This window comes from Pterocles gutturalis, unplaced genomic scaffold (assembly GCF_000699245.1).
Source record: "Pterocles gutturalis isolate BGI_N339 unplaced genomic scaffold, ASM69924v1 scaffold5597, whole genome shotgun sequence".
Lineage (NCBI taxonomy): Eukaryota > Metazoa > Chordata > Aves > Pterocliformes > Pteroclidae > Pterocles > Pterocles gutturalis.
In genome coordinates this window covers 25979-35553 of record NW_010112555.1, presented here as the reverse complement: position 1 = coordinate 35553, position 9575 = coordinate 25979, and the positions used below count along the sequence as shown (strand labels likewise).

Below are 9575 nucleotides of genomic sequence, written 5' to 3'. Positions count from 1 at the left end.
CTCCCCAGGAAGGGGCCATGGGCCCGGCTCTGCCCGCCCTGCGCAGCGCTGCTCGCAGTGGTCCAGCTCCGGGCTTTGCCGCCGGCAGCCCCTTTGTGGGTGCCCGAGGCCTTTTCGGCCATTGAAATGGGAATAACCCGGGGCCGGGGAATGGAGCCCTTTAGAATGGAGCCCCTGTTCCCAGCCTGAGGGGAGGGGGCAGCCGCCATTGCCCGCTGGGAGGAAGGTGAGGAGGGGAGCGGGGGGCTGCTCCCCATCTCCTCAGCCCCACGGAGTTTGCTGGAGCGGCAGTTAGGAGAGGGGTCTGGACTCCGGACACTGGAGGAGGAGTCGGTGCTGCTGCCCTGAGGCCGGGACACTGCAGCGTTCCTGGGGCCGTGGGAGGTGCCAGGGGCTGGGGATGCCAGGGGTAGGCCTCTCCGGAAAGGCCCTTGCACGGCCAGTCCTGCTTTCTAACACTCGTGTTTGGCAGCCTTACAGGTTGCAAGGGGCACAGTTCAGTTCAGATGTTGCTTGTTTGTCTTGCAGAGATTACTCTCCTGTCCTCCCAGCCACCATCCCTGGAGACCTCCTCAGCTGCCACTGAGAGCCCAGAGCAAAGGATGCTGGAGAAGAGGTCCAAGGTTATTGAGGAACTTCTCCAGACAGAGCGGGACTATATCAGAGATCTGGAGGTGTGCGTGGAGAGGATCATGATGCCCCTGCAGCAGGCACAGGTAGGAGCAGGGGGGCAAGCTGTGGTGCAGCAGTGATGGGATGGGGTGAGGATACTGAGTCCACTTCGTTCTCAGAGGCAGCTGAGCAGCAGCATGGGAGCTCACAGAGGAAATTCAGCTATGCTGAGGGATGCAGGATGGTTCTCACTGCTCCCTGCACTCGTAGAAATAGCCCATCTGTTTTGGGATCGTGCTGAGCTCTCACCGTTGGTGAGAGCAAGTGACCTGGCAGGAAGTTACCACAGATTCGTTTCCTGAGGCAGAAAATGTTCCTCTTCATTTAGTTTGTAGGTTAAATTCATTGTCAGGAGAGAGAAACCGTGGGGTCTTGGCATGGGGACAGGGTTGGTGGGAGGAAAGAGAATATCAGGGTAACAAGGCAGGGATGAAATTGCTGGGAAAGAGAAGGACACTGTTTGGTAGAACACATGAGTGAGAGTTTCAGTGCATGGAGGAGATGAGGGAGTGAGCACAGAAGTCTGTGGTGGAAGCAGGTCATACTGGGTGGCTGCTGGGGAGCTGAGGGCTGATGGGTTGCAGGAGGGCAAGGGGGAGCTATTGGGTCTGTCTGGGACATGTCATCCCATCCAGGACATTTCTCTTCCCATTCACCAGATGCAGAACATCGACTTTGAGGGTCTTTTTGGAAACATCCACATGGTAATTACTTTCTCCAAACAGCTGCTGTCCGCCTTGGAGGCTTCAGATGCTATTGGTATGAATTCTGCTGTTACTTTTTCTCTGCAGGCTGGGATGTGCTTTACTAGTGACAGGGCAGAACAGAGTAGTTTAAACGGCAAAGTGAGTGTCACTGGGGTTGGGCTACCTCCCTGCTTGTCCCTGTCACTGCTCATCAGTCCAGCAGCAAAGTCGAGGAGGTCTGTGTTGCTCCATGGGTCAGTATGCTGAGAAACAGTGCCCTGGCCCCTTGCCTGAAGGGATGCCCCACTGCTCACCCTGTCACTGCCATCTTTTGCTGCTCGGGTCCTGGGCAGCCTGTGTCTTTGTGTGTCTCCGATGACCAGTGTCTCCACTCCTCAATCCTGGGAGAGCTGGATTGATTGAGGTCTCTGTGCTAGTGGGTGATGAGGAGACATCTTGGGTGCTCTAGTAACACTGTCTACTCAAGCTCTGTGTGTGGAAGAGGGACACTGGGCATCTCGCCATGAGACGTGCCAGGGTTGTTGAAGGCAGCTGGGGACCAGGAGACACTGAAGTCCTGCTTTGCTGCTGTCTGCAGGGCCAGTGTTCCTGGCACAGCGTGCAGACCTGGAGAGTGTCTACAGGGTGTATTGCCAGAACCATGATGAGGCCATCGCACTTCTGGAAACCTATGAGAAAGATGAGAAGATGCAGAAACTACTCCTGGACCTGCTGGATAGCCTCAGGTTGGAGCCTCTGTCTGTGGCAGCCACCAGGCCGGTGTTGGTGGGTCAGTCTCCAAAATCCCTGCCCCTCTGCCGGCAGTGCTTGGACAGTTCAGGTAGTGACTGAAGAGGGCTGACTGTGTCCCTGCATAGTTGACCAGGCTCTGGGTTCAGATAGCCCCCTGCCCTAATGCACAGCTGCTGGGACAGCTGTAGGACCCCTTAAACTCTGAGCAGAAGCCACCAAAGTCCAGAGAAGGTGGCGTGTCCTAGACTGAGGCCTCCTATTCCTCACCGACTATGGCCGGCGAGGAAAGCAGCTGGTTTGCCTGGCTTAGCAACTGCCAGGGCTCCAGCTTGTGAGGTTAATGCCCTGGGAGCTGGCAGCACTGACTGCTGCGCTGGGGGGACAGGGCTGCCCACTGCCTTGGCAGCACCACTGTAGGATGGAGCGAAGGTGCTGGCTGCAGGATTGCACACCTGCTGCCCCATTAACTCATTGCTTTTCTTTGCTTTTCGGCACTCTGTGGGCCAGCAGGAGCCTGTACAGTGAGTGGTAAGTGCATCCCTCCTGTTAGTCCCCACTTGTCTGTCCTGGTGTGGCTGCTCCCTTGTAACTAACTTCCCACCACTGTCTGGATGCATGCTGGGGGGCCCTAATGGTGACTTGCGGAGACACGTCTGGGAGGAGCACGGTGTCTGTGACACGATCACAGCACGGGCAATGGATGGGCTACACAGGCAGGCAGGACAGGCAGGTGATGAGGTTGAGGGGAGGTCTTGAGCAGGAAACAGGATTTGGGAGCTGTCAGCCCCAAGGAGCCAGGAGAGCTCTGTGCTGGCTGCAGTCCTGAGCACAGTCAGTCTGTCCTGCAGAGGGGCTCAGATCTGGGCAGTTGGGTGGCAGGACAGAGTCTAAGGCAAATGGCACTCTGGTAAGTGTGAGGCTGTGCTTGTATAGGATTTTGTGGTGCATCTGGTGATGAGGTGGGGGGGATCCTGGCCAGGAAGTGAGGTCCGGACATCTGGTGTTGATTTAAGATCACTGGGGGTTCAGGAGTGCAGTGAGTTTGGAGATGAGGGTGTCATGGCTTAGGGAATACAGTGGATTTAGAGGTGTTGTTCTGGGTCTGGTTGATGTTGGTTTGAGGGGGCAGAATTTACGTGGCAGAGCTTGAACTGAAATCTGGTGTCTCTCCTTTGTCCCAACTTCCCAGGGGCTGCACAAACTACATTAACCTGGGCTCCTTCCTCATCAAGCCAGTGCAAAGAGTGATGCGGTACCCACTGCTGCTGATGGAGCTGCTGAGTGCCACCCCTGAGTCTCACCCTGACAAGGCACCACTGACAGCTGCTGTCCTTGCAGTGAAAGAAATCAATGTCAACATCAACGAATACAAGCGCCGGAAGGACCTAGGTGAGTAGCTGGGTAAAGCTAGGAAGAGAGGGACAGGAGTGGATGTGCTGAGGTTGGTTTCTGTCAGCTCCTGAGCATCAGCTGGCAACCGCAGTCGTGGAGGAAAAGTGCCGCCAAAGACCATGTCTTCACAGCAAGGCAGTAGAAGAGCTGCATTTAAAAATCTGAGCATGAGATACAATACGTAGAGTAACACAGTACACATAGCTGTCTCTAGCTATTTCTTGTGGTATAGAGATACGAAATGTATACAGTTGCTGACCACATGGCTATTAAATGAAAACAAAAATAGTGATAAGACAAAAGGATATGTATTTATAGTTCAAAAATGCAATTTTAAACAACAAATAGGGGATTAATCTGCTAGGGCAGATTCTGTCTTACTGAGATTTGGAGACTAGGTTTAAAGGTATATCTGTAGACAGGACAGAATCACAGAGGTGCTGGCTGCAAGAACCCCCTGAGGTCTTCTGTCAAGCTGCTTGCTTGGAGCAGGATTGTCCCCAACATTGGCTCTGATGGGCCATTGCTCCCTCCAGCCAATTTTCACTGACCCCCAAGGATGCAGGTCTCACAGCCACTCCACTGTCCTTTGCCAGGGCTGCACCACCTTTGAGGTGAAGCTGTGCTCTCTGATCCACCCCGAAGCTCCCAAGCTGCCGTCTGTGGCTGCTGCCCCTCCTTGTATCGCCTGGCACTGCTCAGAGGAATTTGGCTCCATCCTCTTTGCAGCTGCCCTTCAAGTAGCTGCCCTTGTTGTGAGGCCTGAGCTCTCCCTGGGGGTCAGGAACTCTGGTTCTCCCACGTCTGTCTTGACCCGGGAGAACCAAAACTGGACACGGTATCCAAGTGCAGCCTCCCTGGGACTGAACAGAGGGAGAAAATTATTCCCTTTCACCTGCTGGCCACTCTCCCTGTTTTTCTTTGGAAGGCCCTGACTCATGCAACCCTCATACTTTAATCTTTCCACATAGCTTCACTGAAGTTGAGACGACCTAGACTGCCTGCAGTGATTGCTCATATTTGCTAAAGAAGCAACATAAATAACTTCTACATATCCAGCGATTATTGTACACCATGTCTTATTTCATCTTGTGCTAGCACTATGCGTAATCCTATGGAAGAGCTTGAATGGTGGGCCTACAAACTGTAGGGTGTATTGAGAACCAAATAGGGGATTACAAGCAGCACAGTGCTGGATTTCAATATGAGATTATGATTATGATATATGATATGATATTATGAGGGGCACTTGGGACTGCAGGTGCTTAGGGGAGAGCCAGCAAGGCAATTGTTGATGAGGCACTGTAAGACACAGGCGTTGTGCTGACAAGGATTCTGATTTCTACATCAATCTCTTCAGTTCTCAAGTACCGGAAAGGGGATGAAGATAGCCTCATGGAGAAGATCTCCAAGCTTAACTTCCACTCCATCATCAAGAAATCCAACCGTGTGAGCAGCCACCTCAAGCATCTCACAGGCTTTGCACCCCAGGTAACATGCATCAGCTGCCAGGTGCACTTAGACCCTGCGGTGCTTCTGCAGCGTTGTCTGCCATCCCCCCACACCTCTTCCCCCATGAGTAGCTCTGATCCAGGCCAGCAAGGCAGAGTGAGCTTAGGGTCTGAACCGCCCATCTCTGCTCTCCAGCCTGTGTACTGGAGACCCCACATCTTGCACTCTGGGAGGTGTTGGAGTCCTGCATTGCCTCCCTTGAAACATTTTCTCTCACAGATGAAGGATGAAGCCTTTGAGGAGACAGAGAAAAATTTCCGGATGCAGGAGCGGCTGATCAAGTCCTTCATCCGGGACCTTTCCCTCTACCTGCAGCACGTCCGGGTGAGTCAGTCTGGGTGTGGTGCCTAACCCATGGGGCTCGCTGTGCTCTGCCCTTCCTGCCTGCGTGATGTGTAGTAGTGTCTGTAGTGCCTCTGACCAGTGCTCCTGACTTTGGCCCTGCTGGAGGGTGGCCTCTGCGGGTCTGGGCTGCCCTGTGTGCAAGCATGGCTGTGCTGACTATGTGTTCCTGGTGCAGGAGTCAGCTTGCATGAAGGCACTGGCAGCAGTGAGCATGTGGGACCTGTGCACAGAGAAGGGCAGTGGGGACTTGGACCAGTTCCAGAAAGTGAATCGGCTCATCAGCGACCAACTCTTCTCCAACTTTGTGAGTGAGGCTGTGCTCTCATGTGCTGGGGGCACCCCTCTGGGGCCCTCCCTGGGGGCATGCTGCAGATGGGCAGCCCCTGGGAGAAGTGTGAGCACCCCTGTTTGGCTCTTCCCTCCTGAGAGCTTTAATATCTCTGGGTTTATGATGTGTATTGAGCATGCATGTTAGGTACGCATTTTTTTCAGCCCTACCTGAAATGTTATGGCTCTCAGTCATTCAGGTACTTCCCATAATGTTACACACGTTGGCACATTTATGTAAGATTGTAAAATAATTCCTGTTGGAAGGGACCCCTGGAGTGCTGGTGGGTGCCATCGGGAAGACAGACCCTATGCTGTCTTGGGGAGGTTGTGTGCTGGAGAGTGAGCTGCTGGCGTTCACAGTATGGCAGGAGAGAGCGCCTCGTCTCACCTCCTCTCTGTTTTTCTGCTCACCAGAGAGAGAGGACGGAGCGGCGGGTGAGCTCGCCCCTCAACCAGCTACTGAGCATGTTTGCGGGGCCCCACAAGCTGGTGCAGAAACGCTTCGACAAGCTCCTCGATTTCCACAACTGCACCGAGCGAGCAGAGAAGCTGAAGGACAAGCGAACGCTGGAGGAGCTGCAGTCGGCCCGCAACAACTATGAGGCCCTCAATGCCCAGCTGCTGGACGAGCTGCCCAAGTTCCTACGCTTCGCCAAGGAGCTGTTTGCCAGCTGTGTGCGGGGCTACGCAGAGGCGCACTGCGACTTTGTGCGCCTGGCCCTGGAGGAGTTGAGACCCCTGTTGTCGGTGGGTTCCTGGACCACAGACAGCACTCTGGGCTCAGTGCAGCACTAATCTCTGCACAGGGCTTGTCCCTGAGCCTCTTTGAGACCCATACTGTTGTGGGGGAAGCTGCTGCTGCTGCTGCAGTTTCAGGCCCTAAGTGCCTTGGGGAGGGCTCCTGTGGAATGCTGTCAGGGCAGGGATTGCAGGGTCATGATGCAGTTGTGCATAGAGATCATGGAGGCTCTGGCTGCTCCTGGAGCAGTGGCAGGAGAGCATTTGTCTGGGAAGATAACCAGGTCATAAGTTTGGGAACCACTCAGAGCTGGGTCCAGGCAAGACTGCACGTCTGAACCTGATGCAAGTTGTGCAGGGCTCAGAGCCCTGCTTGACCCAGAAGCTGGCACGTACTCTGCTGTAGCTCTTGACCACTTTTCCCAGCAGCTGTCACCTAACCATGATTGCCAACTCTGCTCTGGTTCCAGCTGCTGAAGGTGTCTGGCAGGGAGGGGAACCTCATTGCCATCTTCCAGGATGAGCACAGTCGAGTCCTCCAGCAGCTCCAGGCCTTTACCTTCTTCCCAGAGTCCCAGGCAGCTCCCAAGAAGCCTTTTGAAAGGAAGAACGTGGAGCGGCAGTCTGCCCGGCGGCAACTCCTGGTTGGCTTGGTAAGCTCCCTCTGCCCTGTGTCAGGGCTTGCAGAATCCAGGACAGCCAGTCACGCCTGTCTTGTTCCTCTGCAGCCCAGCTACCTCCTGCAGTCAGATGACATTCGAGCTGCCCTCCTGGCCCACTATCCCCCAGACAGTCTCTTCCAGGCAGACCGCAATTTCAATGCTGCCCAAGACCTGGATGTGTCATTGCTGGAAGGAGACATCGTGGGTGTCATCAAGAAGAAGGACCCCATGGGCAGCCAGAATCGCTGGCTCATAGACAATGGGGGTAGGTGGCTGCTCCCTGCCCTTTGGTGCCTGCTGCAACTCCCCTCCTCTGGTCCCCCTGGTCCCCAATCTGAGCTCTCTTCATCTCCCTCTCTGCAGTGACCAAGGGCTTTGTATACAGCTCCTTTCTGAAGCCCTACAACCCACGCCGCAGCCAGTCAGATGTCTCTGTGGGCAGCCACTCTTCCAACGAGTCAGAGCACAACAACTCCTCTCCCCACAGCAATACCACGCTGACCTTCAGTCCCAGCGGGGCAGCCATCACCTTCACTCAAAAACCCCTACAGGACTCCGCCTCCACAGCAGATCCATACCAGTCACCGCAGGCCCCCTCGGAAACAGACTCTCCCTCTCTGCCCCAGACGGGCTCAGGTGACAGGACAGCCCCGCTGGAGGCTGGTACAGGGACATCTCGGCACCGCTACAGCCGCCCCGAGCTGGGCTGCAACCCCAGCTCTCGCAATGGGCACCCCACCAAAGTGCATCTCAGACCTGTACCCTCAGTGGAGGACAGAGACTCTGGGCTGGAGAGCAGCGAGTCAGAAGGCAACCAGGTGAGCCTGCAGCCACCCCAATGGGCTGGGGATGCTGAGGGCTGACCCCCTCGCTTGAGTGGGGCCTGGATCATCCTCCTTCATGGCAGCAGCAGGGGAGAGTGGGAGGTGAAGGTTGCTTTGTCTCAAAGGGCTAAGGTGGAGGATGAGACCTTTTCTTCCAGTGGCAGAGGTGCAGAGGCACAGAGCTAGGCTGCAAATGGGGCTAAGCAGGTGGGGGAAGCCCTGTCAGAGGCCAGGATGGGGCTTTTGCTGTTTGAGAAGAGCAATGCAACAGCAAGGCTATGTGGCGTGACCATCAAATTGATGCTCTCTCTGTCTGGCAGGTCTATTACGCCCTGTACACCTTCAAAGGCCGAAACAGCAACGAGCTGAGTGTGTCAGCTAACCAGAGACTCAGGATCCTTCAGTTTGAGGACATCACAGGCAATCGCGAGTGGTGGCTGGCCGAGGCACACGGGAAGCAGGGCTATGTGCCCTCCAGTTACATCCGGAAGACAGAGTACACATGAGGCGGGAGGCAGCAGCCTGTACCCCATGCTTTGTTCTTGCTGGGACTACCAGGCTGGCCAGCCTTACAGCCCCCACTGCTCACCCTGAAGCTGCATCTGCTGCAGCTGTGCAGCACTCCTGTGCCCCACCATGCTGGCTGTCACCTCCCCTTCTGAGGAGGAAGAAGAGTGGGCTGGCAGGGCAGGCAGGAGGAGGAGGCAGCTTGTGTGAGGGCAGGGGCGCGTTGCCTTCACCCTGTGCTGTTTGATCCTCCTGTGTCCAGGCGGGAGCAGGAGAGCAAAGCGTGGGGCTGTTGCCAAGGAATGAATGGCTTAACCAAGGCTGACAGCTGCTGTGGGTTTAAATTCTGGAGAGCTAATGCTAAGTTTCTGGAGTCCCATCTTTAGCTAAATAGTGTTAAAAATGACCCAGGCCCTGTGAACATGCTCCCTGTGCCTTCTCAGCAGCTGCCAGAGCCTGGTCTTGCCTGTCTCTGCAGGATCTCAGAGTGGGACATCTACATGATGCCTAGGGAAGTGGCTCTGAGGTTTGCAGGTAGTAGTTGAGCTCCGGTCTGGAATGGGCCCAGCCTCTGAAAGCCCCCACAGCAGAGCCACCAGTGCGTCATCCGCATGCTTGGTCTTCCAGAGGCTGGGGCCCCTCCAAGCTCTGCGGCTCGCAGCAGCTACTGGGTTCTCATCTCCCAGGTGAGCCAGAGTTCCAGAACGCCATCTTCCCTCATCAAGTGCAGCATCTCCAGTGTCCAAGACCTGTCTTTGCACTGACATGCCCACCTGTCTTCTCTGGGCTGGGGTGGGGCAAAAGACAACGCACAGGCTCTCCTTGAGCCTGATTGTTGTAGGGGATCTGCCTCACCTGTGCTTTTCTGCAGAGCACTGGAGATGGTGCTGACATTCTGGGAGGGCAAGGCCTTCCCTGGGAGGGATGTGGTGCCTTTGCTGGGTGGTGTGTCTTACCCACTGCTGCTGTGCCCTGGAGGAGGGAAGCTCCCTTCTCCTTGGGGTGATGTTTGTGTCCCCTGTACTGCTGCTCTGTAAATAAAGATTTGCCCTTGTGTATAGGATGTGCCTGTGGAAGTGTTGGGAGAGTTGGGAGGAGAGTGCCTGGACAGTGCTGGGCTGAGGGGCAAAGCCCACAGACTTCATGCGGACCCT

At 55.4% G+C, this 9575-nt stretch overlaps 1 protein-coding gene across 1 annotated transcript; it reads left to right on the top strand.

Moving 5' to 3' along the window:
• The first annotated feature begins 506 nt into the window (after positions 1-506).
• DNMBP (dynamin binding protein) lies at positions 507-8420 on the top strand. Its single transcript, XM_010074087.1, has 13 exons — positions 507-716; positions 1332-1431; positions 1957-2104; positions 2622-2639; positions 3301-3500; positions 4864-4994; positions 5235-5339; positions 5536-5664; positions 6105-6437; positions 6899-7081; positions 7157-7355; positions 7454-7908; positions 8235-8420. The coding sequence occupies exons 1-13, from the start codon at positions 507-509 to the stop codon at positions 8418-8420; spliced, it is 2397 nt and encodes a 798-aa protein (XP_010072389.1).
• The last annotated feature ends 1155 nt before the right edge of the window (positions 8421-9575 follow it).

Coding starts and splice junctions, on each gene's coding strand:
- DNMBP (XM_010074087.1), top strand. CDS start 507: ATGTTGCTTGTTTGTCTTGCAGAGATTACTCTCCTGTCCTCCCAGCCA. Junction 4,995..5,234: donor TCACAGGCTTTGCACCCCAG/GTAACATGCATC, acceptor TTTCTCTCACAG/ATGAAGGATGAAGCCTTTGA. Junction 5,340..5,535: donor TCTACCTGCAGCACGTCCGG/GTGAGTCAGTCT, acceptor TTCCTGGTGCAG/GAGTCAGCTTGCATGAAGGC.